Source organism: Doryrhamphus excisus, linkage group LG4, assembly GCF_037039965.1.
Source record: "Doryrhamphus excisus strain RoL-2023G ecotype Guam linkage group LG4, RoL_Dexc_Guam_v1.1, whole genome shotgun sequence".
Taxonomy (NCBI): domain Eukaryota; kingdom Metazoa; phylum Chordata; class Actinopteri; order Syngnathiformes; family Syngnathidae; genus Doryrhamphus; species Doryrhamphus excisus.
The window spans coordinates 949,897-975,171 of NC_136360.1; the positions used below are offsets into that span (position 1 = coordinate 949,897).

The 25,275-nt window shown below is 39.2% G+C and overlaps 2 protein-coding genes across 4 annotated transcripts in view; one reads left to right on the forward strand and one right to left on the reverse strand.

The window, feature by feature from the left end:
* ano8b (anoctamin 8b) overlaps positions 1 to 19,039 on the forward strand; it is a 57,411-nt gene extending 38,372 nt beyond the window's left edge. For all 3 annotated transcript variants that reach the window (XM_058072324.2, XM_058072323.2, XM_058072325.2), the window contains 12 exons: positions 510 to 671; positions 754 to 906; positions 2,938 to 3,064; positions 3,158 to 3,213; positions 4,396 to 4,470; positions 4,781 to 5,028; positions 5,763 to 5,922; positions 6,012 to 6,404; positions 9,113 to 9,304; positions 9,384 to 9,515; positions 10,652 to 10,762; positions 12,654 to 19,039. In XM_058072324.2, the coding sequence (XP_057928307.2) occupies positions 510 to 671; positions 754 to 906; positions 2,938 to 3,064; positions 3,158 to 3,213; positions 4,396 to 4,470; positions 4,781 to 5,028; positions 5,763 to 5,922; positions 6,012 to 6,404; positions 9,113 to 9,304; positions 9,384 to 9,515; positions 10,652 to 10,762; positions 12,654 to 13,406 (2,562 nt within the window). In that variant the 3' untranslated portion in view covers positions 13,407 to 19,039. The remainder of the gene's footprint in view (positions 1 to 509; positions 672 to 753; positions 907 to 2,937; positions 3,065 to 3,157; positions 3,214 to 4,395; positions 4,471 to 4,780; positions 5,029 to 5,762; positions 5,923 to 6,011; positions 6,405 to 9,112; positions 9,305 to 9,383; positions 9,516 to 10,651; positions 10,763 to 12,653) is intronic.
* Positions 19,040 to 19,992: 953 nt separating this feature from the next.
* On the reverse strand, positions 19,993 to 24,420 carry dda1 (DET1 and DDB1 associated 1). Its single transcript, XM_058072368.2, has 5 exons — positions 24,048 to 24,420; positions 23,563 to 23,643; positions 23,418 to 23,469; positions 20,624 to 20,685; positions 19,993 to 20,532 (listed from the first exon to the last, which is right to left on the reverse strand). The coding sequence occupies exons 1-5, from the start codon at positions 24,054 to 24,056 to the stop codon at positions 20,428 to 20,430; spliced, it is 309 nt and encodes a 102-aa protein (XP_057928351.1). The 5' UTR covers positions 24,057 to 24,420; the 3' UTR covers positions 19,993 to 20,427.
* Positions 24,421 to 25,275: the final 855 nt, after the last annotated feature.

Sequence of the window (25,275 nt, forward strand, 5' to 3'; positions counted from 1 at the left end):
AAAAAAAACCATATCGGCCAATCCCTAGTTTAAACTTGAGACCTGTACATATAAATTGAGGAAGCAAAAGCAGTATCAGCCACAAATATCATCCGAAGCGATATCAGCCATCAACATCAAAAGCAGTATCAGCCACAAATATCGCCCCAAGCAAAATCGGCCATCGGTTAAGGGTGATGGAAAAAAATCAGTATCGGCATCGGCCCGAAAAAAACCATATCGGTCGATCCCTAGTTTAAACTTGAGACCTGTACATATAAATTGAGGAAGCAAAAGCAGTATCAGCCACAAATATCTGTCCAAGCAAAAAATCGGTGATGGAAGGTGATGGAAAAAAATCGGTATCGGCATCGGCCGGAAAAAGCCATATCGGTCGATCCCTATTTTCATTGCTTTGCTAACAAACTGTATTCCGCACATGATGGATCATTTTTATAATTTATATTGTTAAAATGTATAAAATGTATTTATAATTTAAAGTTGACTGGCTTTTTTCTGTTGCTTATCAGACAAGCCGTGACATCTGCTGTGTTGTCTTTGCGCTCTTCAACGTGGTGTGGGCCACTTTGTTTCTTGAACGATGGAAGAGAAGGGGGGCGGAGCTGGCGTACAAATGGGGAACTCTGGACCCGCCTGCTGAATCCCTGGAGGAACCACGTCCTCAGTTCCGGGTCTGAAATAGTGCAAGTCTTCATGATTTCACCTTCATCTTCTCTTCCTTCAATATAATGCCAGGTGTCTGTGTCTTGGTAGGGAGTGAAGCGCTGTAGCCCCGTCACAGGATGTGAGGAGTTCTACTATCCACCATGGCGGAGACGTGTGTTCAGGTGGCTGGTCAGCTTGCCCATCTGTCTTCTCTGTCTCTGTTTTGTCTTCCTGGTCATGCTCATCTGCTTTGAGCTGCAGGTCAGTCACCTACCATGAAATGATGATGTACTTTGCATCTGTCCATTTCAGTGTCACTGAATGAAGACCAACAACCACATTTGAGCCAGCCTTACAACACAGTGTGACTCAGACTATATGCAAATGAATTCAATTTAATTGCTGCCCATTAACTTATATATGATGGCATGTCGCAAATTAATGTCTGTCATGTCGTATTTTTAAGATAGTCCTTTCTAAACTTTTTTGATGAAATAATAGAGGGGACTGAAGTGATAAAACTAGTCTAGCAATACAATACAAACAATAGAATCTAAATTAGGGCTGTCGAAAGTGGGGACCATTTGCAGCCTGTGGCACATGTAAAAATATAATAAAATAATAAAATGGAAAAAAACAGCAAAAATATATTAGGAGAATGAAGTCACAATATTATAGGTAAAACATATAAAGAATAAAGTTGTATTATTATGATAAAAAATATACTGTATAATTGTTAAAATACAAAAATTAACAATCCTATGGCACCTGATCCAGACAAGCAATAGCATTAACAGCACAATTCCCAACATTTGTCAGGCTACAAATGTCTATAAGTGACTTTCCCAAAAATATAATAAAACAATAAAATGGAAAAAAAACAGCAAAAATATATTAGGAGAATAAAGTCACAATATTCTAAAAAATATTTTCAAAGAATAAAGTTGAATTATTATAATAAAAAATATACTGTATAATTGTTAAAATACAAAAATTAACAATCCTATGGCACCTGATCCAGACAAGGAACAGCATTAACAGCACAATTCCCAACATTTGTCAGGCTACAGATGTCTAAGTGAATTTCCGAAAAATATAATAAAAAAATAAAATGAAAAAAAAAAACAGCAAAAATATATTAGGAGAATAAAGTCACAATATTATAAGTTAAAAAATATTTCCAAAGAATAAAGTTGTATTATTATGATAAAAAAATATACTGTATAATTGTTAAAATACAAAAATTAACAATCCTGATCCAGAACACCATTAACAGCACAATTCCAAACATTTGTCAGGCTACAGATGTCTATAAGTGAATTTCTGAAAAATATAATAAAAAAATAAAATGGAAAAAAAAACAGCAAAAATATATTAGGAGAATAAAGTCACAATATTATAGGTAAAAAATAGTGGGCAATTCCACCCTCGGCCATCTCTGTGTGGAGTTTGCATGTTCTCCCCGTGCATGCGTGGGTTTTCTCCGGGTACTCCGGTTTCCTCCCACATTCCAAAAACATGCTAGGTTAATTAGCCACTCCAAATTATCCATAGGTATGAATGTGAGTGTGAATGGTTGTTTGTCTGAGCCCTGTGATTGGCTGGCGACCAGTCCAGGGTGTACACCGCCTCTCGCCCGAAGACAGCTGGGATAGGCTCCAGCACCCCCGCGACCCTCGTGAGGAAAAAGCGGTAGAAAATGAATGAATGAATGAATGATTACTGCTGCTAGCATAGCAAGCTAGTGAGGTAACTAGTTAGCCTCTCCAATTTACTTAATTCAAATAGAGTGAAGAAGAACAACAAACAAGCCATAAAACTACCACTTCCACACGGAATAAGAGGAGAACCTTGTTTTCCACTCAATCTCAGCCATGGCATATTGGCCCAGAATAAAACATCATGTAATCTTATGTCATAATAATCAATAATGTCAATAATAGATCATATTCGACCATGAAACAGTGATCAACAGGGACGATATTCGAACCGCGATATAGTGATGACTGTACTACAGTGAATCAGCTACATTACCATTTCATCTTATTAGCGACTCTGCAATCTCAAATCATTGTCGTTACGTTGTCATTCACTGTGGAGTGCTCTGTGGCCAAACTGATCAAATATTCACAAAATATATTTTGTTTTGTTATAGTGAGAGATTACGCCTCTTGTTCTGTGCTTTTTGGTCCCTGTTCCTGTGATTCAGCAGTTTCCTAAAATCTCCTAGAGTTGAGATACTATAAATATGAACTTAAAGGTGACAAAGTGAAGATTGATTTGTGTTTGCAGGAGTTTGTAATGGGGATCAAAGAAATGCCTCGGATGGCTCGCTTCATCCCTAAAATCATGCTCGCTATCACTGTGACTGCATGTGATGAGGTGTACAGGAAGATTGCCTGCTGGCTCAATGACATGGGTGAGAGTTTGTTTTCTGATTCAAGTACAAAATAAGTTTCTATTTAAGAAACTAGAGTACCAGAGAAGATGTTGATTTGTACTGTTTCCACAGAAAACTATCGACTCCAGAGTGCCTATGAGAAAAATCTCATCATCAAAATGGTTCTTGTGAGTCATCTTTAGTAACGTTTACTACTACGGTGGAACCTTGGTTAGCGTCATTAATTTGTTTCAGAAGGTCAGACCCTAACCAAAACGGATGCTAATCAGTTTTTCCTAAAATAAATAATACAAATCCAATTGGACCAATTATACTCATTTTCGGGCCTTTGAATTGAGTTTGTGGACTCCTATAGAGCAGCTACACATGATAACCTGCACAGAAAGCTCTCTAGATCTTCCAGACTATGCACCTCTTGCGGTGTTTCCATGGATTTCCTGCCTCCTGCTTAAATGGTCTGTGTAATTTACTCCACCTCCGGCCCCCGTCCAGGTACGCCTCCCGCCGAGCCCACTCCACTGTGATTGGTCACACTCTCAAGTGCTCCCGAGGACTTTCAGACAGCTGCCGAAACCCTTTAGTTTGATGACTTTACCGAAATTGTGCCTTAAAGCTTGCTCTTCTGACTCTTCGACACGACCAAGTAACATTGGAACGGCGTCGGACTTCAGCAAAAGTTTATTCCAGTGTCGTACTGGCCCACGTTCACCAAACACTGCCGTTGAGAGTTGATTATATTTCTCCACTGCTGGCCGGGAACCCGAAACTCCAACCACTTCTGCCTGATGCTTGCCTAAACTAAACAAAATTAGCTTTGCCTCACACCGGGGAAAAAAAATATCTGCTGGTAGCCCTTACTCAACTAGGCATGCGCTTCCAAGGAAGTCTTAGTTGCGGTGACGTCAGTAGAACTCGGTGTTAAGAAAAACTTGTGTAGAGCCCTCCAAAACTGCTTCCGGGGCTCACTTACAGGTGTAAAAACCTCATTATCTGACATGTTGGCATCGTTTAACACGGGAATACAATATTGTAGAAATTTTTATAGGTCAAAAAAGAGAAAAAGCATAATAGGTCCTTTTTAAGGTTACTTTTACCTTCATGAAAATGTGAAAAAGATTAAATACTAAAAATAGTCGTTGATTAAATGGGTAATTGATTAATCGTCCATGATACACGTTAATTTACATAGTCTGGAAAAAGTATGGAATCTGTAAGAACTCTGCATATTGTACGCTAACTGAGTCAAAATTGTGGTTTAACCAACAATGCTAACCAAGGTTCCACTGTAGGGTCTATTTTACAATTGTTTCCTTTCTTCCCTTTTTATGGCATGTCATCTTCTCTTACAGTTTCAGTTTGTTAATTCATATCTCAGCCTTTTTTACATTGGATTCTACCTCAAAGATATGGAGCGGCTCAAGGAGGTAAGAACTTTTAATGTTTTTTTATGAATGCTGCTTTTTGTCTTGTAAATTGCAATGGTGGTGTGTGGAGGATTCAGAAGCGAGCTTTAAGACAATTATGGACAATTTTTCATTATTCATATAGTGGAGTGGATATTACTTTCCTGGAAGACTATGATGAGTTTGAGTCAATGGCGTTACGGAAAGAACTTGCATACTGAAATCAGTGATGAAACTGTTTATATTCATATTTTTACTGGCTTAACAGTATTCTGTGGGTGTGCAAGGAACATTAAACATTGTTCTTCTTATATGGAACTGTTGTTCTCAGATGCTGGCCACTCTGCTCATCATACGCCAGTTCCTCCAAAACGTGAAGGAGGTGCTGCAGCCTTACGTGTATGAGCGCCACAAGCTGGGCGAGCTCACTTTGCGAGCTCTGTGGGACCTACTGCTCTCAGTGCTGCTAAAATACACTCGGCTGGCAGCTGGAAAAGCCCAGGCCTCGCCCACCGACACGGGCATGCCAGGACCTGGTCTGAGAGGCACCAGGCCCGGGGTTGGGCAGCCAGACAGGAGGTCAGTTTTTTTATAATCACAATATGCAATGCATAAGACGATACATATTTGATGCACTACACTACATTTACGCAACCATTTCATACTAGTATATGTTCTTAATCAGGGGTCTCAAACTCAATTTACCCGGGGGCTACTGGAGCTAGGGTCTGAGCAGGGCTGGGCCGCATCAGGTTTCCCCCCCCCCCAAAAAAAAACGCATTTATTAAAAACAGAAAAACATACCAACTTTTTCAGTGCTTTGGTTCCGATTTTCTACAATAAAAGCTCTGATAAAAAAAAAAATTCTGCACAAAATAAGATGAAAAATAAATAAACAAATCAAGAATAAAGAAAATCAATCAGTAATAAATAAATATTATAATAATAATAAAACAGTTGGTGGGTAGACAAATGATTTTTTTCAGATTAAAATGAACAAAGCATTATTAGAGCCCTGTAGACATGACAAAACACGACTATAGTCACATTTATACTCTTTTTATTTACAACATATTGCGCAACTGCAGGGTCTTGAGACACATGCTAACTCGCAAACTAGAGAGCTAGCGACCTAAACGGTAGCCTTCAAGTTATTTCCTTTAAACCTAAATAGCCAAAAACTTACCACTTCCACACGGATAGGGAGGGGCTTTCTTAGTAATTGTTTTTAATTGTGTAAAGCACTTTGTGTTGCATGTCGTTGCAGGAAAAGTGCTATACAAATAAAGTTGATTTGATTTACTTGATTGCAGGGAAAAGAAGTGTTTGAACGGGGGATGCGGGGTACCTGACGAGGAGGAGTGTGGCGAGAGGGACGAGGCCGACAGTGGGAGGTTCAGTGAAGGCGAGACAGAGGAGGAAGGTCTACTAGACTGTGGTTTGAAACTGAGGAAAGTCAGCTTCATCGAGAAGGTAAACATCTGAATGAATTCCACAAATAGGAATTCTATTATATCAAATAGGAATTCTACAAATAATGGAATGAATTCCTATTTGTTTAGATGGAAAGGAGGCCACCGTGCAGCGGCCACCCCATGGACAACAGTTTGGCATCGGAGGGGAGCCCCACCATGGTGGAAAAAGGGTTGGACCCAGCCTCTGTGTTTGAAATGTGTGACGACGACGCTGATAACGGCATCCATGATGTGAAGGAGGCAAGCGGGGGCGTCGTATGTGCGGCCGAAGGCATCAGTTACGCCGTCGGCACCGCCTGTGCCGCTCCACCTGCATCGGGGAGTGAGAGCGGCGTGTTGTTGCGTCACCGGAGAAGAGGAAGGAGCGCTGAAAGGACCGAGCCCAGAACGAGGAGGGAATCATGGATTGACCCTCCGGAAGAGAAGGAGAGCACCACGCTGGCTCAGGCGGAGATGGAAAGCTGCATGCAGACTTATGAGGTAAATGGGACAAGAAACGAGGTGTAGAAGGAGAAACGGGTAGTAGAAAATAGCAGTACATCACCTGCAGTGGTATCCTGCCATGTACTGTACACATAGAGTACTACAATACTGCACTAGTGTAGAAGAAAACAACCAAGGAGCTTTGCCAATGCCGAGAGGTGAGAAGTCAAAATGTGCACCACGTGCATTGGTATATTAATACATTGGTATATTAATACATTGGCATATTAATACATTGGTATATTAATACATTGGTATATTATTACATTGGTGTATTAATACATTGGTATATTAATACATTGGTATATTATTACATTGGTGTATTAATACATTGGTATATTAATACATTGGTGTATTAATACATTGGTATATTAATACATTGGTATATTAATACATTGGTGTATTAATACATTGGTGTATTAATACATTGGTATATTAATACATTGGTATATTAATACATTGGTATATTAATGCATTGGTATATTAATACATTGGTGTATTAATACATTGGTATATTAATACATTGGTGTATTAATACATTGGTGTATTAATACATTGGTATATTATTACATTGGTATATTAATACATTGGTATATTAATGCATTGGTATATTAATACATTGGTATATTAATGCATTGGTATATTAATACATTGGTATAATAATACATTGGTATATTAATACATTGGTATATTAATGCATTGGTATATTAATACATTTCATACTGTATGTACCACTACACAAATACTGTAGTACTGTAGTTTTACATTAGATAGATAGAATGATAGAACGATAGATAGATAGAACGATAGATAGATAGAACGATAGATAGATAGAACGATAGATAGAACGATAGATAGAGCGATAGATAGAACGATAGAACGATAGATAGAACGATAGAACAATAGATAGAACGATAGATAGAACGATAGAACGATAGATAGACGATAGAACGATAGAACAATAGAACGATGGAAAGATAGAAAGATAGATAGATAGATAGAACGATAGATCGATAGAACGATAGGTAGATAGAACGATAGGTAGATAGATAGAACGATAGGTAGATAGAACGATAGAACGATAGATAGATAGATAGATAGAACGATAGATAGATAGAACGATAGATAGATAGAACGATAGATAGATAGAACGATAGATAGATAGAACGATAGATAGATAGAACGATAGAACGATAGATAGAACGATAGAACAATAGATAGAACGATAGATAGAACGATAGAACGATAGATAGAACGATAGAACAATAGATAGAACGATAGATAGAACGATAGAACGATAGAACAATAGAACGATGGAAAGATAGAAAGATAGATAGATAGATAGAACGATAGATCGATAGAACGATAGGTAGATAGAACGATAGGTGGATAGATAGATAGAACGATAGGTAGATAGAACGATAGAACGATAGAACGATAGATAGATAGATAGATAGATAGATAGATAGATAGATAGATAGATAGATAGATAGATAGAACGATAGATAGAACGATAGATAGATAGAACGATAGATAGATAGAACGATAGATAGATAGAACGATAGATAGATAGAACGATAGATAGATAGAACGATAGATAGATAGATAGAACGATAGAACGATAGAACGATAGATAGATAGATAGAACGATAGAACGATAGAACGATAGATAGATAGATAGATAGATAGATAGATAGATAGAACGATAGATAGATAGATAGATAGATATAATAAATAATAATAAATAATAAATATGTGGAGAATAAATAGATGACATCAAATATGAACATCAATGTACAGCGTAAACAGTAATTTGTACAAATAATTTGATCTTATATATTATTGTTTCCCCATTTTTTGCATTGGTCTGTGTAGTCAAGTACATCATTGGCAATATTACAAACTGACTGATATCTCTGATGTCACATTTATGCTTATCGCAGCCCCAAGGAGAAGGGGATCATTAACTACTTTTGTCCCACAGCCAAAATTGTTATTGGCTGACTCTGTGAGGGCTGAAAGCTGTCCTAAAATAAATTAGAAATAAATTGTATCCTAAATACTGTATTATTTTGCAATGAATTAATGAATTATCCTATTAAGTTTTAGCCTTTGTCAGTATAAACGCACTACAGTACCTGTACTGCAGTACTTCAGCAAGCCACTAGAGGGCAATGACAATTGTTAGGAACGAATTCCCGTCACTTTTAACACTTAAGCCAAAAACACTAAATTAGACAAATGATTTTTTTTCAGATTAAAATGAACAAAGCATTATTAGAGCCCTGTAGACATGACAAAACACGACTATAGTCACATTTATACTCTTTTTATTTACAACATATTGCGCAACTGCAGGGTCTTGAGACACATGCTAACTCGCAAACTCGAGAGCTAGCCACCTAAACGGTAGCCTTCAAGTTATTTCCTTTAAACTTAAATAGCCAAAAACGTACCACTTCCACACGGATAGGGAGGATAACTATTAACAGTTATTTAACCTTTAACATGAACATGAATCAAACGTAATCATTTTTTCTGGGTACATGATACCATACAGCATCCATATCAAACTTGCGCGGTGCTGCACTAATATTAAACTTTCATATCAAGGCGGGGGCCCGCGTGTTTGAGACCCCTGCTTTACGGGTTGATCCTAAATAGTGCTGTACTATGTGGAGTAACGACAGACAATCTTCTCTCAGGACACCTTCCAGGATTACCAAGAGATGTTTGTTCAGTTTGGCTACGTGGTGCTATTCTCCTCAGCCTTTCCATTGGCTGCGTTGTGCGCGCTCATCAACAACATCATTGAGATACGAAGCGATGCCTTCAAGCTCTGCACGGGTCTACAGAGGCCCTTTGGTCTCAGAGTGGAGAGTATTGGCCAGTGGCAGGTAAGAACAAAAACCCAGAAGTGAAAGACTTTCTTCAGGTTTTCTAATTGTACTTTTTTTTTTTAATTTCATGCTGCAGGCTGCAATGGAAGCCATGGGTTTGATTGCCATCATTGTGAACTGTTACCTGATTGGTCAGTGCGGTCAGCTCCAACGGCTCTTCCCCTGGCTAAGCCCTGAGATGGCCATCATCTCCATTGTCATCCTCGAGGTACTGCAGCTCTTCTCTACTTGATTTGAACTGATCTCCGTGTTCCGTTTGCGTGTTCTGCCTGCGCTTGCGTCCGTTCCCCTTGTCCCCCCCCCCAAAAAAAACAGCAGTATTCCACAGTACTAGTAAATACAGGTAAACACACTTTATAAACTGACAACAAAATAACTTCTCACTGTAGTTTAGTCGGCGACACGGTGGTCTAGTGGTTAGCGCGCAGAATGTGAGTGTGAATGGTTGTTTGTCTATATGTGCCCTGTGATTGGCTGGCCACCAGTCCAGGGTGTACACCGGCTCTCGCCCGAAGACATCTGGGATAGGCTCCAGCAACCCCCGCGACCCTCATGAGGATAAGCAGTAGAAAATGAATGAATTAGTTCTCCTCCTATTTTGTGTGGAAGTGGTAACTTTTTGGCTTCTTATTTTGTCTTTCCCCACCCTCGGCCATCTCTGTGTGGAGTTTGCATGTTCTCCCCGTGCATGCATGGGTTTTCTCCGGGTACACCGGTTTCCTCCCACATTCCAAAAACATGCTAGGTTAATTAGCGACTCCAAATTGTCCATAGGTATGAATGTGAGTGTGAATGGTTGTTTGTCTATATGTGCCCTGTGATTGGCTGGCCACCAGTCCAGGGTGTACCCCGCCTCTCGCCCGAAGACAGCTGGGATAGGCTCCAGCACCCCCGCGACCCTTGTGAGGAAAAAGCGGTAAAAAATGAATGAATGAATGTAGTTTAGTCAGGTTGTCTGCTATCCAATTGTAGGTTTGGAACTAAGCTAACTTTGAAGATCAACTATAGGTTTATTTACAGCTAAAGCACACCTTTGCTGCAAATCTTTTCATTTGTCCTCAACTACCCGGAACATATTTAGGTTCTGGCTGAGCGAGCCCAGAGCTGCATGGCTGCCTATAATAAGATAAGGTAAACAGCCTGCAGCGCCGTCTTGGCCTGATACAGAAGTCTGTCTTATCTGGAGGAGAATTAAACACCCTGAGTGCTGTACCAGAAATAGTTCAAGCTAACATGCCATGAGTGTGTATGGCTGTTTCATTTTGTTCCATATTGCATTGAAATTGTGCTTTTTTTTTCTTTTTTTTTGTAATCTCATCCTCCTGTCTACCTGTCTGCCTGCAGCACTTTGCCGTCCTCTTGAAGTATGTCATCCATGTGGCCATTCCCGACATACCCACATGGGTCAGAGAGGAGATGGCTAAACTGGATTATCAGCGCAGGGAGGCCTTTAAGGTGATTTATATATGAGGGAAAAAAAACAGTAGGGTGCCAACTACTTCAGTAGCCTAGATTAATACCTCCTTAATTTAAAGCAGGTATTGGGAAGATGAGATGGAGTTCATCAGGTAATACAAGGAGCCATTGCTTCTAATTCAAAATCTCCATTGTCAAATTGAAATTAGTGACAAAAAAAGCCACAAAAAGGCCACGTTTTTGTGTTCTGTAAGCAGCAGTCGGAGCCTCCTGGATTTAGCAGTTTTGACAATCATGTCAGTTCATGCAAATTCAACTCATCGCAAACTATGTACTGCCTATGTCCAATCCCTGTACATTTTGACCAACCGTCACCATCAAATGTGACCTTGAGTAACGTTCAAAAATGCACATCAACTGTCCTCACTTCCTCAAATTGTTTACAGTAAAACAAGTTAATTGGTTCCAGTCAATTTCCACATAGCAGGATACAATACTAGTTTATGAACTTCTAAATATGGTCTTTAACATTATTAGAGCCCTCTACACATGAAATAACACCCCTATACTTACAATAGTATTACCCAATGTAGTTGACGCAAAAGACAGAAAATAAGACATTATATAGACTCAAATATGTTGGTGTTGGGAGTCACATGACCACCGAGTACTTCCTGTTTTGGCTGAAGTCTCCATTAATGTAACACCTAGTGACCACATAACATACTTTATATTTGTACTGTAGTTACTTTAGCCCAGAAATATGTCACATTTGTTTAAACATGACTTCAAACAGCTAAAATAATGCATGAGGCTAAAAATAACCAATTAGCTAAAAATGTCATCCAATACAAAATATGATCTCAGGGAAGAACGAAATTTGAAACACTTCTATGCTAGGACTACGTTATGCTAGCCATAGCATTTCAGTATGTGGAATCAAACTATGGAATGGATTGAGTAAGGAAATCAAACAATGCACAACGATGAGCCAATTCAAGAAACAATACAAGCAGTTGATGTTTGCTAAATACAAGGATGAAGAGTCTTGAACCAGTCATGATGTGCTATATATATCACTATATTGACACTTACTATGGTACCCATTATGGCATTGGATGCTCATATCACCTTGTACTTCGGCACGTGACAAAAAAAAAAAAAACAAATTAAATAAAAAAAAAATTAAAAAAACTATATTAGGAAAGCAGGAAGTGAACAAATGTAACAGTTACTGATTATAAAAGTACCAGATGGAGGGTAGGATTTAATAAGCTTTGCTTCTTCCTACTCCTTTTGGACATGTGGAACTGGGAACTGATTTGACGAAAATAATAATAAAAAAAAAACTCTTAAACTATATTAGGAAAGCAGGAAGTGAACAAATGTAAGAGTTACTGATTGTAAAAGTACCAGATGGAGGGGTAGGATTTAATAAGCTTTGCTTCTTCCTACTCCTTTTGGACATGTGGAACTGGGAACTGATTTGACAAAAATAAAAAATAAAAACCCTTAAACTATATTATGAAAGCAGGAAGTGAACAAATGTAAGAGTTACTGATTGTAAAAGTACCAAATGGAGGGGTAGGATTTAATAAGCTTTGCTTCTTCCTACTCCTTTTGGACATGTGGAACTGGGAACTGATTTGACAAAAATAAAAAAAAAACCCTTCAACTATATTAGGAAAGCAGGAAGTGAACAAATGTAACAGTTAGTGATTGTAAAAGTACCAGATGGGGGGGTAGGATTTAATAAGCTTTGCTTCTTCCTATGTGATGCATTCAATTCAAAAATGGCAACTTTTGGAAAAAACGGAATACAGAAGAATAATAAATAATATGCACATGTTGACATCAGCCAGTCCGAGGGACATGGACATAAGCGGGTTCCACTGTGGTAATTGAGAAATGTGTTTCCCTGCCTCTGCAGAAGCACGAGCGGCAAGCTCAGCAGCACTACCAGCAGCTGCAGAGGAAGAAGAGGGAAGAGGAAGAGAGGCAGAGGCAAGCGGAGCACATGGCCCGCAGGGAAAGGGACAGGGACGACGGTAAGGGCGACTCCTCCGGGGACCACCACCACGACAAAAGCCACAGCGGCAAGTCGCGTCCCGGCAGTGGCGGTGTGGCGGGTGGTGGAAGCGGCGGGTCGGAGAAGCCCAAGAGACCCAGCTCTCTGTTGGCCAACAACAACGTGATGAAGCTGAAACAGATCATACCGCTTCAGAGCAAGTTCTCATCGGGCGGCGCCCGTTCTCCTCAGTCGCCCACCGGTAGCGAACCAAAGCTGCCCGGATTCTTGAGCTTCAAATTCCTCAAATCACCTGACAATAAGAAGGAGTGTGCGGCGGCGGCGGCGGCGGTTGCGGCGAGCAACACCGCTAACGCCGCGACCACGACATCATCCTCATCATCAGGTAGCAGCTCCCAGGAGCGTTCTCAGTCACCCAATAAGGCCTTCAACCCTGGCAAATTGTTTAATTTCGGAAAATCTGAAGCGGGGACGTGCTTGAACGGGGCACCGCCGCCCAGATCCGGGGAGGGATCATCTTCTTCACAGACGTCAGAGAGGCCGGCTTCCAGGTCTGACTTAAACGGCATTCCGGATGAGATCCCCTCACCGGGAGGGGAAGGATCCGAAAGTGGACATTCCAATGAAATGGACCATCCTGGCCCAAAAGTCTAGTAGCTCCTTTTGGTTCCATCTGGACTGAATGACTAAACATGTGAGAAGATGTGGCGACACCAACCCCCCCCCCCCTCCTAATCCTCCTCCTGTGGTAGTACTAGAAATGGGAATGGATTCACATTGTTTTGGTTGTCCTGAACAAGAAAAGAATGACGTTGACCCTCCTATCATATCACAACACACACACAAACACACACACAATCATGTCTGCAATACATAAAGAAATGCATGAGCTGCGTTTCTAATATTTTTAAGCCTTCAAAGCAAAAAGCTGTGATTTTTTTATTTCTTCTACAAGCAATGGTGAGCATTGGAATCGGCTGCAAAATCGTAAAGGAGCTGTAATTGTACTTTTAAAGTGTTTTTAGTCATCACAAGTCAAGATTATTACAATATTTTTAACTGTGAAATATCAGGCCCAATCTTTTTATCTTGGAAAAATGATGAAAAGCAATATGAGTTATATAATTTGGAGTAATGGTGACACGGTCCTTTGTTCCCTTAGTGCAGTGATTTTCAACCACTGTGCCGCGACACACTAGTGTACCTTGAGAAACCGTCAGGTGTGCGGTGAGGAATTATCCAATATCACTTTTTATAATTAACATTGATTAATCATCATTTACAAATATTATGTCAATAGCCATGAATATATGGACCCAAATATTCCAATTGTATTTGGTTTATTTGCTCAAATGGAAAATAATTGAACAGGGATGGAATATTCCTTTAACCAATCCGATTGAGGTATCTTGTACCCGCTCAAACGGAAAGTTGTCAGGGTGCGTTCTTCTTCTTTGTGGTGTTTTTCTTCTTCTGTTGTTTATTGGCGGTTGGCAAGCAGCTTTCGTGTGCATTAGCGCCATCTGTGGAACAGAATCTAAACCCTTCTATACGCCATTCACAAGTCCAGTTTTATTAAAAAAGAAAATATATATCTATATAAAACATGTCCTGAGTTTAATTATAAAATATTAGCAATATTGAATTTGATCTTTTCCTGTTTAAATTGATCCCGGGTGCGTTCTTTCAGCGCATGCTCAGATATGACGTAACACGCAGATCCAGACGTTCTTCGGTTTTAAAAATGGAGGCCAGCAATCGGCATTGGACTGCTAAGCAAAGTTTGTTTTTGATTCAAACTAAATTTCAAGACTGGACAGACGAAAAACTGGCAATACGGAGTTATTCCAACAAGTGAAAGAAAAACTCGGGGAAGTCGGTATCACGTGATGTTGATGTTTACGTTTTACTGGGCATGCCCTATTGACTATTCTGGTTGATTTTCACGGCGCATGTAGACAAGAGATTGGAATATTCCTTTCATGGATACCATTGTTTCCCGAAAGGTCATTAGGAAAGAGAAAAAGTGGTGATGTAAAAACATGGCTACTGTGGAGTGTCTGTGGTGTAAAGACTGGCATAGCAATGTAATATTGGTCCGTGTGGCAACACCTACCTTGTTCCTCCCATAGACTTATTGATGCACGTGTGAGGTCGTGGTGACAATTTGTAACATTTTTGGTTAGTGGTGTGCCACAAGATTTTTCCAATGTAAAAAAAAACGTGCCGCGGCTCAAAAAAGGTTGAAAATCACTGCCTTAGTGGACAACTTTGCCAGCTTTATTTTCAAAACATAGACAAATACGCATCTTCCCTTCTCTGGCAATATGAGCTAGATTGGAAATGACAGTTCATAAGAACCCGCTGTCACTAGCAGAGTTAAAACAACTGCATGGTACACGCTGTCCTGCTATTGGCTGTGGTCCGAGTCGGTGGATTCTCCTCTCTCGAAAACAGATGGTCCTCCATTTCACAAGCTCTAACCACACACTTGGCAAGTGAGCGTTGAATTCAAGTTACTTTTGCACTAAACGCTTATGTGCCGCATCTCTGCAGGAGCCAGCAGCCTGCCTCATATCGTTATGCAAACACGGGACTGCAGTGATTTCCTCCTATTCACATGATAAAATACCTTCAATATTTTCATTTATTTTTATATGTTGATCTTTTTTTTTTAGCTCCATAACAGGATTGTTTTTATATTTTGAACCAAAGTGGTATTTTTTCCATTATAAATGGTTGGCAATCAACTTGAGCGTTTTGGTATATCTGCCAAAAGAGGGCGACAGAGTTCTTGTCTTTAGAGCAGGGGTGTACAAAATGCAGCCCAAAGGCCAGTCATGGCTACCCGTACAAAGAAATGTAAGTTAAAAAAATGTAAAAACACAACATAATGCAACAAGAGAAAGCCGAAATGTTGATATACTACATAACAGTAACAGAATGCTCTGAAAATGTTTTATTTGGAATTTGGGAGTAATGTTCTCAGTAGTTTATAGAATAAAATTAATTCAATGTATGGATGGATGGAAAAATGAAGTCGCCCCACGTATCTTTAGATTTTCAGTATTAGGCCATTGGTGTAAAAACACCAATTGACACCCTTATAAACTTCTCACAAAACGTTTGGTATATTCCTTTATTGGGTGAAATTCCATCAACAGCGAAACTTGTTACTGCTTGTTACAGAATAAAAAGTGAAAGAGGTCAAATTCAAGGGATTATTACGATTTTTTGACATGATGATCTATAACATCCCCATCAGCAGTGTAGTGCATCAATAGTGACTTCCCCTCCCCACAGGTTCTGGATGGTTTGTGATGTTGAAGAAAGTAGTTTTGGCTAGTTGATGCAGTCAGTAAATGACTGAAATAATCTGGTTTCCGGGCTGCACTGCACGGCCTCCGAGTGGTTAGGCCACACAGCTAGGAGACCCTAGTTCAATTCCACCCTCGGCATGCGTGGGTTTTCTCCGGGTACTCCGGTTTCCTCCCACATTCCAAAAACATGCTAGGTTAATTGGCGACTCCAAATTGTCCATAGGTATGAATGTGAGTGTGAATGGTTGTTTGTCTATATGTGCCCTGTGATTGGTTGGCGACCAGTCCAGGGTGTACCCCGCCTCTCGCCCGAAGACAGCTGGGATAGGCTCCAGCACCCCTGCGACCCTCGTGAGGATAAGCGGTAGAAAATGAATGAATTAATATTAATTTATCACTTTCATTCATCATTGATTGGCTTCTGCATGCTAAACGTATAATTGTAAAACTATAAACTTTTGTGTTAAACATTTGTTTGGCTTTCTGGAACGGATTAATTTGACTTACATTAATTCTTATTACAAAAATCTATTGGGTTAGTGTCCGTTTTGGTTAAAGTCAGACCTTCTGGAACAAATTAATGTTGTTAACCAAGGTTCCGCTGTAGTACAATCCAGAGTGGATGCTTCCTTAAATTAATGACAACCCTTATTTGCTTTCCAAGCACAAGGGGAAACCAAACCAATAATTACATTATTTCTTATTGGCAAAAATTTATTTGGTTAGTGTCCGATTTGGTTAGAGTCAGGTTCCACTGTAGTACAATCCAGAGTGGATGTTTCCTTAATTAATGACAACCCTTATTTGCTTTCTAACCACAAGGCGAAACCAAACCAATAATTACATTATTTCTTATTGGAAAAATGTATTTTGTTAGTGTCTGTTTAGGTTCGAGTCAGACCTTCTGGAACATATGAATGTTGTTAACCAAGGTTCCGCTGTAGTACAATCCAGAGTGGATGCTTCCTTAAATTAATGACAACCCTTATTTGCTTTCCAACCGCAAGGGGAAACCAAACCAATAATTACATTATTTCTTATTGGCAAAAACTGATTTGGTTAGTGTCCGATTTGGTTAGAGTCAGGTTCCGCTGTAGTACAATCCAGAGTGGATGCTTCCTTAAATTAATGACAACCCTTATTTGCTTTCTAACCACAAGGGGGAACCAAAACAATAATTACATTATTTCTTTTTGGCAAAAAATTATTTGGTTAGTGTCCGATTTGGTTAGAGTCAGACCTTCGGAAACAAATGCATGTTGTTAATCGGGGGTTCTGCTGTAGTCCTACAATCCAGAGTGGAAGTTTCCTTAATTAATGACAGCCCTTATTTCCTTTACAACCACAAGGAGGAAGCAAACCAATAATTACATTATTTCTTATTGGCAGAAATTGTTTTGGTTAATGTTTGACTTGGTTAGAGTCAGACCATTCTGGAACAAATTAATGTTGTTAACCAAGGTTGCGCTGTAGTTGCACTGGGATAGACTCCAGCACCCCTGCGAGGATAAGCGGTAGAAAATGAATGAATGACCCGAGTTTCCCATAACATCTTTGTTTTACTATATGCATGATCTCCACTGCGATTATTGGCCAGATGCTGTTTGGCTCCCAAAACACTAGATGGCGCTTATGTGTTTCTTACACTCAAGGTATATGTTTGGCTATCAATATCAACAACATGTCCGATTAAGTTACCCTCTCGTGAATTTATGGTGATGATCTTGACCTGGATGGTTGACAACTTGCACAGAAACAATACAGGTCGCTGCACTGTGATGGTTCATCATCATAAATTCATGCAATTTGTTTTTTTTTTTGCATATTATAAACATACTGACTGTTGATGTGCTACACTGCTGACGGGGATGTCATAGACCTGAATGTTCATCCTGAAATGTCGCTTTTTGTTGAGTAGTGCATCGTTGTGTCTCAGTGGTGGGTGACACTGCCGGTGGTCAAGACTGACATTTGAGCATCCATCATCACAATGTAGGTTGAAAGATGAAACATTACCTATGCATTCCCACGTCACTATGAATAGCAAGGCAATAACAGATGACGCTTCAGTGTAAGAATGAGTAAATCCACCTACGTCACCCGTCTATGGCCATATTCTGTATCAGTGGTCGGAAAACCCCGCTTCATTTGTAAGCCTAGTCTGCTCTTTGTTGTGTTGATATGGAACTTTGTGTTTTAGCATCCCACATATTACATGCAATAAGGGAATTTACATTGTCATTAAGTCACATACATCAAGGGTCGGTATGTTTGCATAGTTTCTTCTTGGAGCAGCGGGGGGGGCAATTAAAAAAATCAGGATAGTGGCATGTAGCCGAGCTTTGGCTCATGACAACTTTCATTCTTACATGAACAGACCGTCACTTAATAGTCTATTTAAATGTCTGAAAGGAGTTAGCAGGGGTAATAAATTAAAGTGGTGGAAATGTATGTACAGTTTTAGAGTTATGCTTTGTTTTTCAGGGAAATCACAAGTTCGTAGATATTGCTGGCATTGACTGCATTTATTCATTCTAGTGATTTGCTGGGGCAACATCTCGGCATTATACGGTACATGATGATTAGAAGCAGCGGGTTCTTGGTAGTGAATATTGGAGGATTTCAGGATAAAAACTCCAAATGAAGTTCTATTTGTAGGCTCGGGGGTCATACAGTACATAGGAATGATTATGAAAGATGATGTGGAATCAGCCGTACAAGCCTTTGTAGTAGGATGTAACAGTCATCACCGACCCCATCATCATCATCATAAACGTCAGTCAATGAAGCCTCACTTACTGAAACATCATGAAGCTCTTCCAATGTACCACTGTAGAAAAAAAAATCTTTTAAAGAGAATAACTGGGTATTTATTTGTTTTAATTTATTTTATCATATTTTTGTAAGATCTGGAGAGAAAAAAAGTGAATAAAACAATTTCAAATGCATTTCATGTGTTAGTGTTATTGCTACAGAATGTCACCGACAAATTGTTGTGTCAATGCAACAAAAAGTACCACAGAACAAAAAAAAGTGTCAGTCCAGTTTTATTTCAGCAATGCTAGAAAAAAACAACTGATCTAACACACACACACAAGATGGAGGGGGGTGGGAAGGTCCCAGGCGTGGTAGAACATTTAGCAGAAACATAATAGGATTTTATGACTGAAAAATACAAGATTATGTACACAGGTGGACCACAGTTTTTAATTCTTTCATATACTGTTTTTTTTTTTTTAAAAGAAAAAGCTGAGTGACAGAAAGAAGATGGCGGGCTAAGAGCAGCAATAGACTGCATGCTAAACACATTAACCCTGCATTGAACTAGTCAGCTCACCAAAAATGACAATGGGAGAAAGAAACAGGATCCAAACCATGATGACCAGTCGTAAGGCCTCTCAGTCCAAGAGAATCAAGCCACAATCCTAAATCCTAAAAGGGCCAGGATGGAAATAACAAGCAAGGCCGAGATCACGTTTACTCTTCCTTATATTTTTGCTTATGTGGCATTTTTTCCTAATACGTTTTAAGAAATTGTACTTTCAGTTCCCAATTTCACAACACTGCAAAATCGACCATTAGGATGTATAATGCATATTTAAAGAGTGGCGAAAACGTAATGCAAACGTTCAACCGAGATGATAGGTAGATGATAGATGTAGTGTTTGTGTGCAGATATGAAAATAGCCAAGCCAAAAAGGATTCTGCTTAACATACACATTTTTAGAGTGGTGCTTCTACTTTGTGCTGCTCATCACAGTGCGTTCTTGGTTGTGTGGATCCAAACGGCTGAGAGAAACATTGTCGCCATTGTTTACAGAGTGGGCAGTGAAACCGAGAGGGCGGGGCGCACTTTAGCCAGGCAGGAAGCGCGTTGCCTTATGATTTAAAAACACAATGAAACTCCATACGTCAAAAACTTTTTAAAGACTTGATTTGTCAAGTCACACGCCGACTTTTTTCGACAAAAGCATGGAACTGGGCATATACAGTACACAATACACACACAGCTCAGCATGCATACAAAAACGCACGTTATACACATGGTCCGACAACAAATGGCAGAAAGGCGCCCGCCTGCCCGATCATCAGTCCTAATCAGTCCAATCAAACAGTGGTTGAAAAATCTGTCTAAAAGTGTGGATTTTCGACAAATTCTTCACAGTAAAACCCCCCTTTGCAATTCATCACTGGCTCCCAATTGCGTTGAAGAATGGCGCCGTTGTTTACCCGACAGCCTCAAGCCACAGATTGGCCACCAGTCTTTAGTGATGAGGGAATACCTTTTCTGTTTTTACTTGTTTAAGATCGGCTACGCCCTCTATATACACATACATACATACACACACATACGCTTATGAGTCTTCATTCATTTCTTGGCTGTCTGTCCTGGCAATCTTTCTCGGGGGAGCGGGACTGTCGCCTTCCCCTTGTTCCTGTTCCCTTTTCTTTGCCGCATTCTGTACAGGATAAAGATAAATCATCAATGGCACCGTGGAGCTGAACACGGATTCAAGGAAAATCCGAGGGCACCCGACTAAACGCGCTCACCTCTTTGTCCCACTGATGATGGAGGTAGCGCAGAAGGATGTTGGTTTTCTCTGTGACAATAACTGGCATAAAACACAACAAGCTTTACAGGCCATAAGACACTGCGGAATTCCCGTGGAGCGATCGTAAATTTCCAATGAGGATGAATCGTCATTTCAAAGTTGACACAAAATGGACAAACAATAACATGCACTGGTAAAAATAGAGCGATAACTTAAAACAGTGATTTTCAAACAACGGGGCCGCGGCACACTAGTGTACCTTGAGAAACCGTCAGGTGTGCCGTGAGGAATTATCCAATATCACTTTTTATAATTAAAAAATATTAATATTAATATTTATTAATCATCATTTACAAATATTATGTCAATAGCCATAAATATATGGACCCAAATATTCCAATTGCATTTGGTTTATTTGCTCAAACAGAAAGAATTGAACAGGGATGGAATATTGTTGTTAGATATTGTTGAATACTGTTGTTTATTGGCGGTTGGCAAGCAGCTTTCGTGTACATTAACGCCATCTGTGGAACAGAATCTAAACCCTTCTATACGCCATTCACAAGTCCAGTTTTATTAAAAAAGAAAATATATATCTATATAAAACATGTCCTGAGTTTAATTATAAAATATTAGCAAGATTGAATTTGATCTTTTCCTGTTTAAATTGATCCCGGGTGCGTTCTTTCAGCGCATGCTCAGATATGACGTAACACGCAGATCCAGACGTTCTTCACTTTTAAAAATGGAGGCCAGCAATCGGCACTGGACTGCTAAGCAAAGTTTGTTTTTGATTCAAACTAAATTTCAAGACTGGACAGATGAAAAACTGGCAATACGGAGTTATTCCAACAAGTGAAAGAAAAACTTGGGGAAGCCGGTATCACGTGATGTTGGTGTTTACGTTTTACTGGGCATGCCCTATTGACTATTCTGGTTGATTATAGCGATGCATGTAGACAAGAGATTGGAATATTCCTTTCCATGGAAACCATTGTTTCCCGAAAGGTCATTAGGAAAGAGAAAAAGTGGTGATGTAAAAACATGGCTACTGTGGAGTGTCTGTGGTTAAAGACTGGCATAGCAATGTAATATTGGTCCGTGTGGCAACACCTACCTTGTTCCTCCCATAGACTTATTGATGTGCGTACGAGGTCGTGGTAACATTTTGTAACATTTTTGGTTAGTGGTGTGCCACAAGATTTTTCCAATGTAAAAAAATGTGCCGTGGCTCAAAAAAGGTTGAAAATCACTGCCTTAAAACATCTGAAAATCACTTCAAATACGCATACGTGAAGAAAAGGCTGGGAAGTGAATGGAGGCTGGCTAAATTACCTTGTTTCTAAATACCTTTAGGGCCATCACAGCTCATATGCTCGATAACACGTAACGTTCAGTGTCTTTACGGAACTAAACACCGGCACCAAAGGTCAGACCTTTGCCTATCTGTGGGGAACTTCCTTCAACTAGAGATGTTTTAAAAGAATTTTTGCCTACCTTTCCACGACTCTTCCATGGCAAAATACGCATTTTCGACGACGTATAAGTCAGATATATACAACCAAAACAAACTGCTGTAGAATCAGATATATAGCAAATTTATATCTAGATACAATAGTATATGGTGCCTTTTATTGTCATTATACACATGTACAGTAAGGGATGTGATGTTGCAATTGTGTGTGTGTATGAAAACCAGCCTTTGACTACTGGGAGCGATGGCTAGCGATAATGTCAAGGAGAACCCGGACCCTGGAGACCCTCTTCTGTTTCACCTTCCCGGTGAAACAGACAAAGACAAGTGGCTACGAGCTGGAAATATTAATGCTGCACTTCAAACTGAAATCTTCAGTAGATGTCCAAAGTAAGGATCGATCGCTACATCCGCCGGCCGATATATCGGGCCGATATTTGCGTTCTTTGTTCGAATCGGTATCAGCCAATACGCGCGTGGTTTCACCAATGTATTTTTCCACCGCATGATTTACAGACAGGCATCCGCCGGGTAGCTTTGTGTTGCCGGAGGACACTGCAACACACGCCGTCGCGGTACCCCTCCCACACCGCAACAATGGTGAATCACAAGGGTACGTGTTCAACTTTTAATTAGCCTCTAACAGTTGAACTTAGTTGAAATATTTCCACCTGCTTTGAAATAGGAAACGTGAACACCAAGTGGGAGTTTCGTTCAACAAACGCCGGGCTCCGAGGTGAAATGCGTGTCGCGTCTCACTGCGGGAGAAGCAGTCATCGATCATCGATGCTAGATAAAACTTAAACTACGACAGAAATGTTTTGCACATGGTTGAATATTTATTCCTTTTAAAGTTGATAATGCCGTTTAAATGCGTGTTTAAGAAAGCTGAATCCTACTGTGTTCAGCGTTTACATTTTAATAAATATTTGTTTAAACTTGTAATACCTGTAATATTTGTTATCATTGTCATTTTTTCCATGTAAATTGAGGCAGCAAAAGCAGTATCGGCCACAAATATCGACTCAAGCAAAATCTAAGGGTGATGGAAAAAAAATAGGTATCAGAATAGGCCCGATCGGTCGATCCCTAGTTCAAAGTAAAAATTACCTGCCCTTATTTATGTTTCATTTGAAAAATCTGTGTACACAAAATCTACAGTTTTATATCATGCTTTTCCCCCTTGATGTACCAAAAATGATCCGAAAAGTGACCTTGCACACAAGCTATGGACCATTATTATGGCTTACTGTTACACCTCCAATTAAAAACTATTAATACAAAAAGCCTGTTTAATAGGTGCAATTCTGGTACTCACTCTGTTCAGATGGGTATTCCCGTGTCGGAAGATAGACAGAGGGCCTCCGATTCTGCAAGGAACAGTAAAAGTCAATAGAACATAACATTTTGAGCACACTTGCAATGGAGAAATAATAAGCACAAAATGAAATTGAAATACTTACAGATGCTTTACAAACAGAGTCTGCGTGAAACCTGCTGAAGTTGCTTTTATTGTACACTGGAAGCCCTTTTAAGAAGTCTGCCTGTAACAAAAAAAAAGAAGCATGATTACGGTTTTTGGCTGAGAGATGAAATATAAATGAAATATTGTGCTGCAGTTTTACTGTGACTCAACAGTTCAAATGTTGCTGAGTGTGCTTTGTGTAGAAGCCAAAGTAAGTGCTGGGCGTTCCCCCATACAACGTAGACACGCAGACCGGTCTACTACCTTACTTGTACAATAAAATATACATATCAGCAAGTAATCTCAATTGACATTAAGAAGCCATGTACAGAATGATGCCGAATTGACATCAGTGATGAGGCAAATGACGTGAAAACAGTGGTGCAGCAACTAGCTGAAAAGAGGCTACTGGTTAGCTAAGGTGATGTGCTTCTCCAAGCTAAATTAAGGCAACAGCACTACATAGGTACGTAAGATAGATACCTTCTCCATGACAGTAGTAGAAAATGCCAACGTCGAAACGATGAGCTTGTCGCAGGGCGCGCTGTTAAACGCAGTAAATTTGTTTACAAATACGTTTCCGATAGCCGAGCTAGTTTACGGAATCTTAGCTAGCTTACTGACGCTTGCTCGTCTACTTTTGGGTGGCGCTTGCCACACAAAAAACAAACCTCGCACTTAAATTGTTGTTGTCATTCTATATTCTAATTTAAAGTACAACTATATAACTCGAAAAAACTACTAGTTTATCTGTAAATAAATTAGCAGAGCTGGTTATTCTGGACTTCTACAGCTAGCATGATGGCATCGCTGTTTCTTTTAGACCACGCCCGGAAACCGACGTGCGAATGTAAATGTTCTACCAATAATATGGCGCCCCCTAGCGTCTGGAGGCCCAACCTGAACTACCATATATGCCTACCCTTATGGGAAAAAAATATATTGCAGTATATTGGCAAATATAATGCACTGTATTAGGAAATATATTTCCATATATGGGATCTTATGTTTATATTTTCCAATATATTGCAATATATGCATAGATCATATATGTGTATATATTGATACATATAAAAAATATCTTGCGATCAAGACCAAAAAAGGACTATATTTTGACATATATAAAATTGCATATAATTTGGGATATATAAACTCATATATTATATATTTGGATTTAATATATTTCAATATATTGAAAGCGGCAATCATTTGTATATTCTGCAATATATTGCCATATAGTATGTACAAAAATATATTATCCAATATATTATATATTCATGTACAAAAATATATTAGCCAATATATTATATATTCATGTAATATATGGCAATATATTGCAGAATATACAAATGATTGCCGCTTTCAATATATTGAAATATATTAAATCCAAATATATAATATATGAGTTTATACATCCCAAATTATATGCAATTTTATATATGTAAAAATATAGTCCTTTTTTTCCATGTATTTATAATATATAATGTATTGGAAAATGTAATGGAAAAATAATATATTATAATATAATACAATATATTTAACGTAATATATTGATAAATATATTTCCTTTTCCTAAGGGTATGTTCAACAAATTTTTTTCTTTAAATTATACTAAAATTATACGCACTTTAACCGGTCTAAAAGCATAATTCTTGAAATTTTGGCCCACAACTATCGATTGTGTTTGATCAAATGCAGTCTACTTCTAAAG

Coding starts and splice junctions, on each gene's coding strand:
- dda1 (XM_058072368.2), bottom strand. Junction 20,686..23,417: donor GGAATACCCATCTGAACAGA/GTGAGTACCAGA, acceptor GTTTTATGCCAG/TTATTGTCACAGAGAAAACC. Junction 20,533..20,623: donor ATCATCAGTGGGACAAAGAG/GTGAGCGCGTTT, acceptor TATCCTGTACAG/AATGCGGCAAAGAAAAGGGA.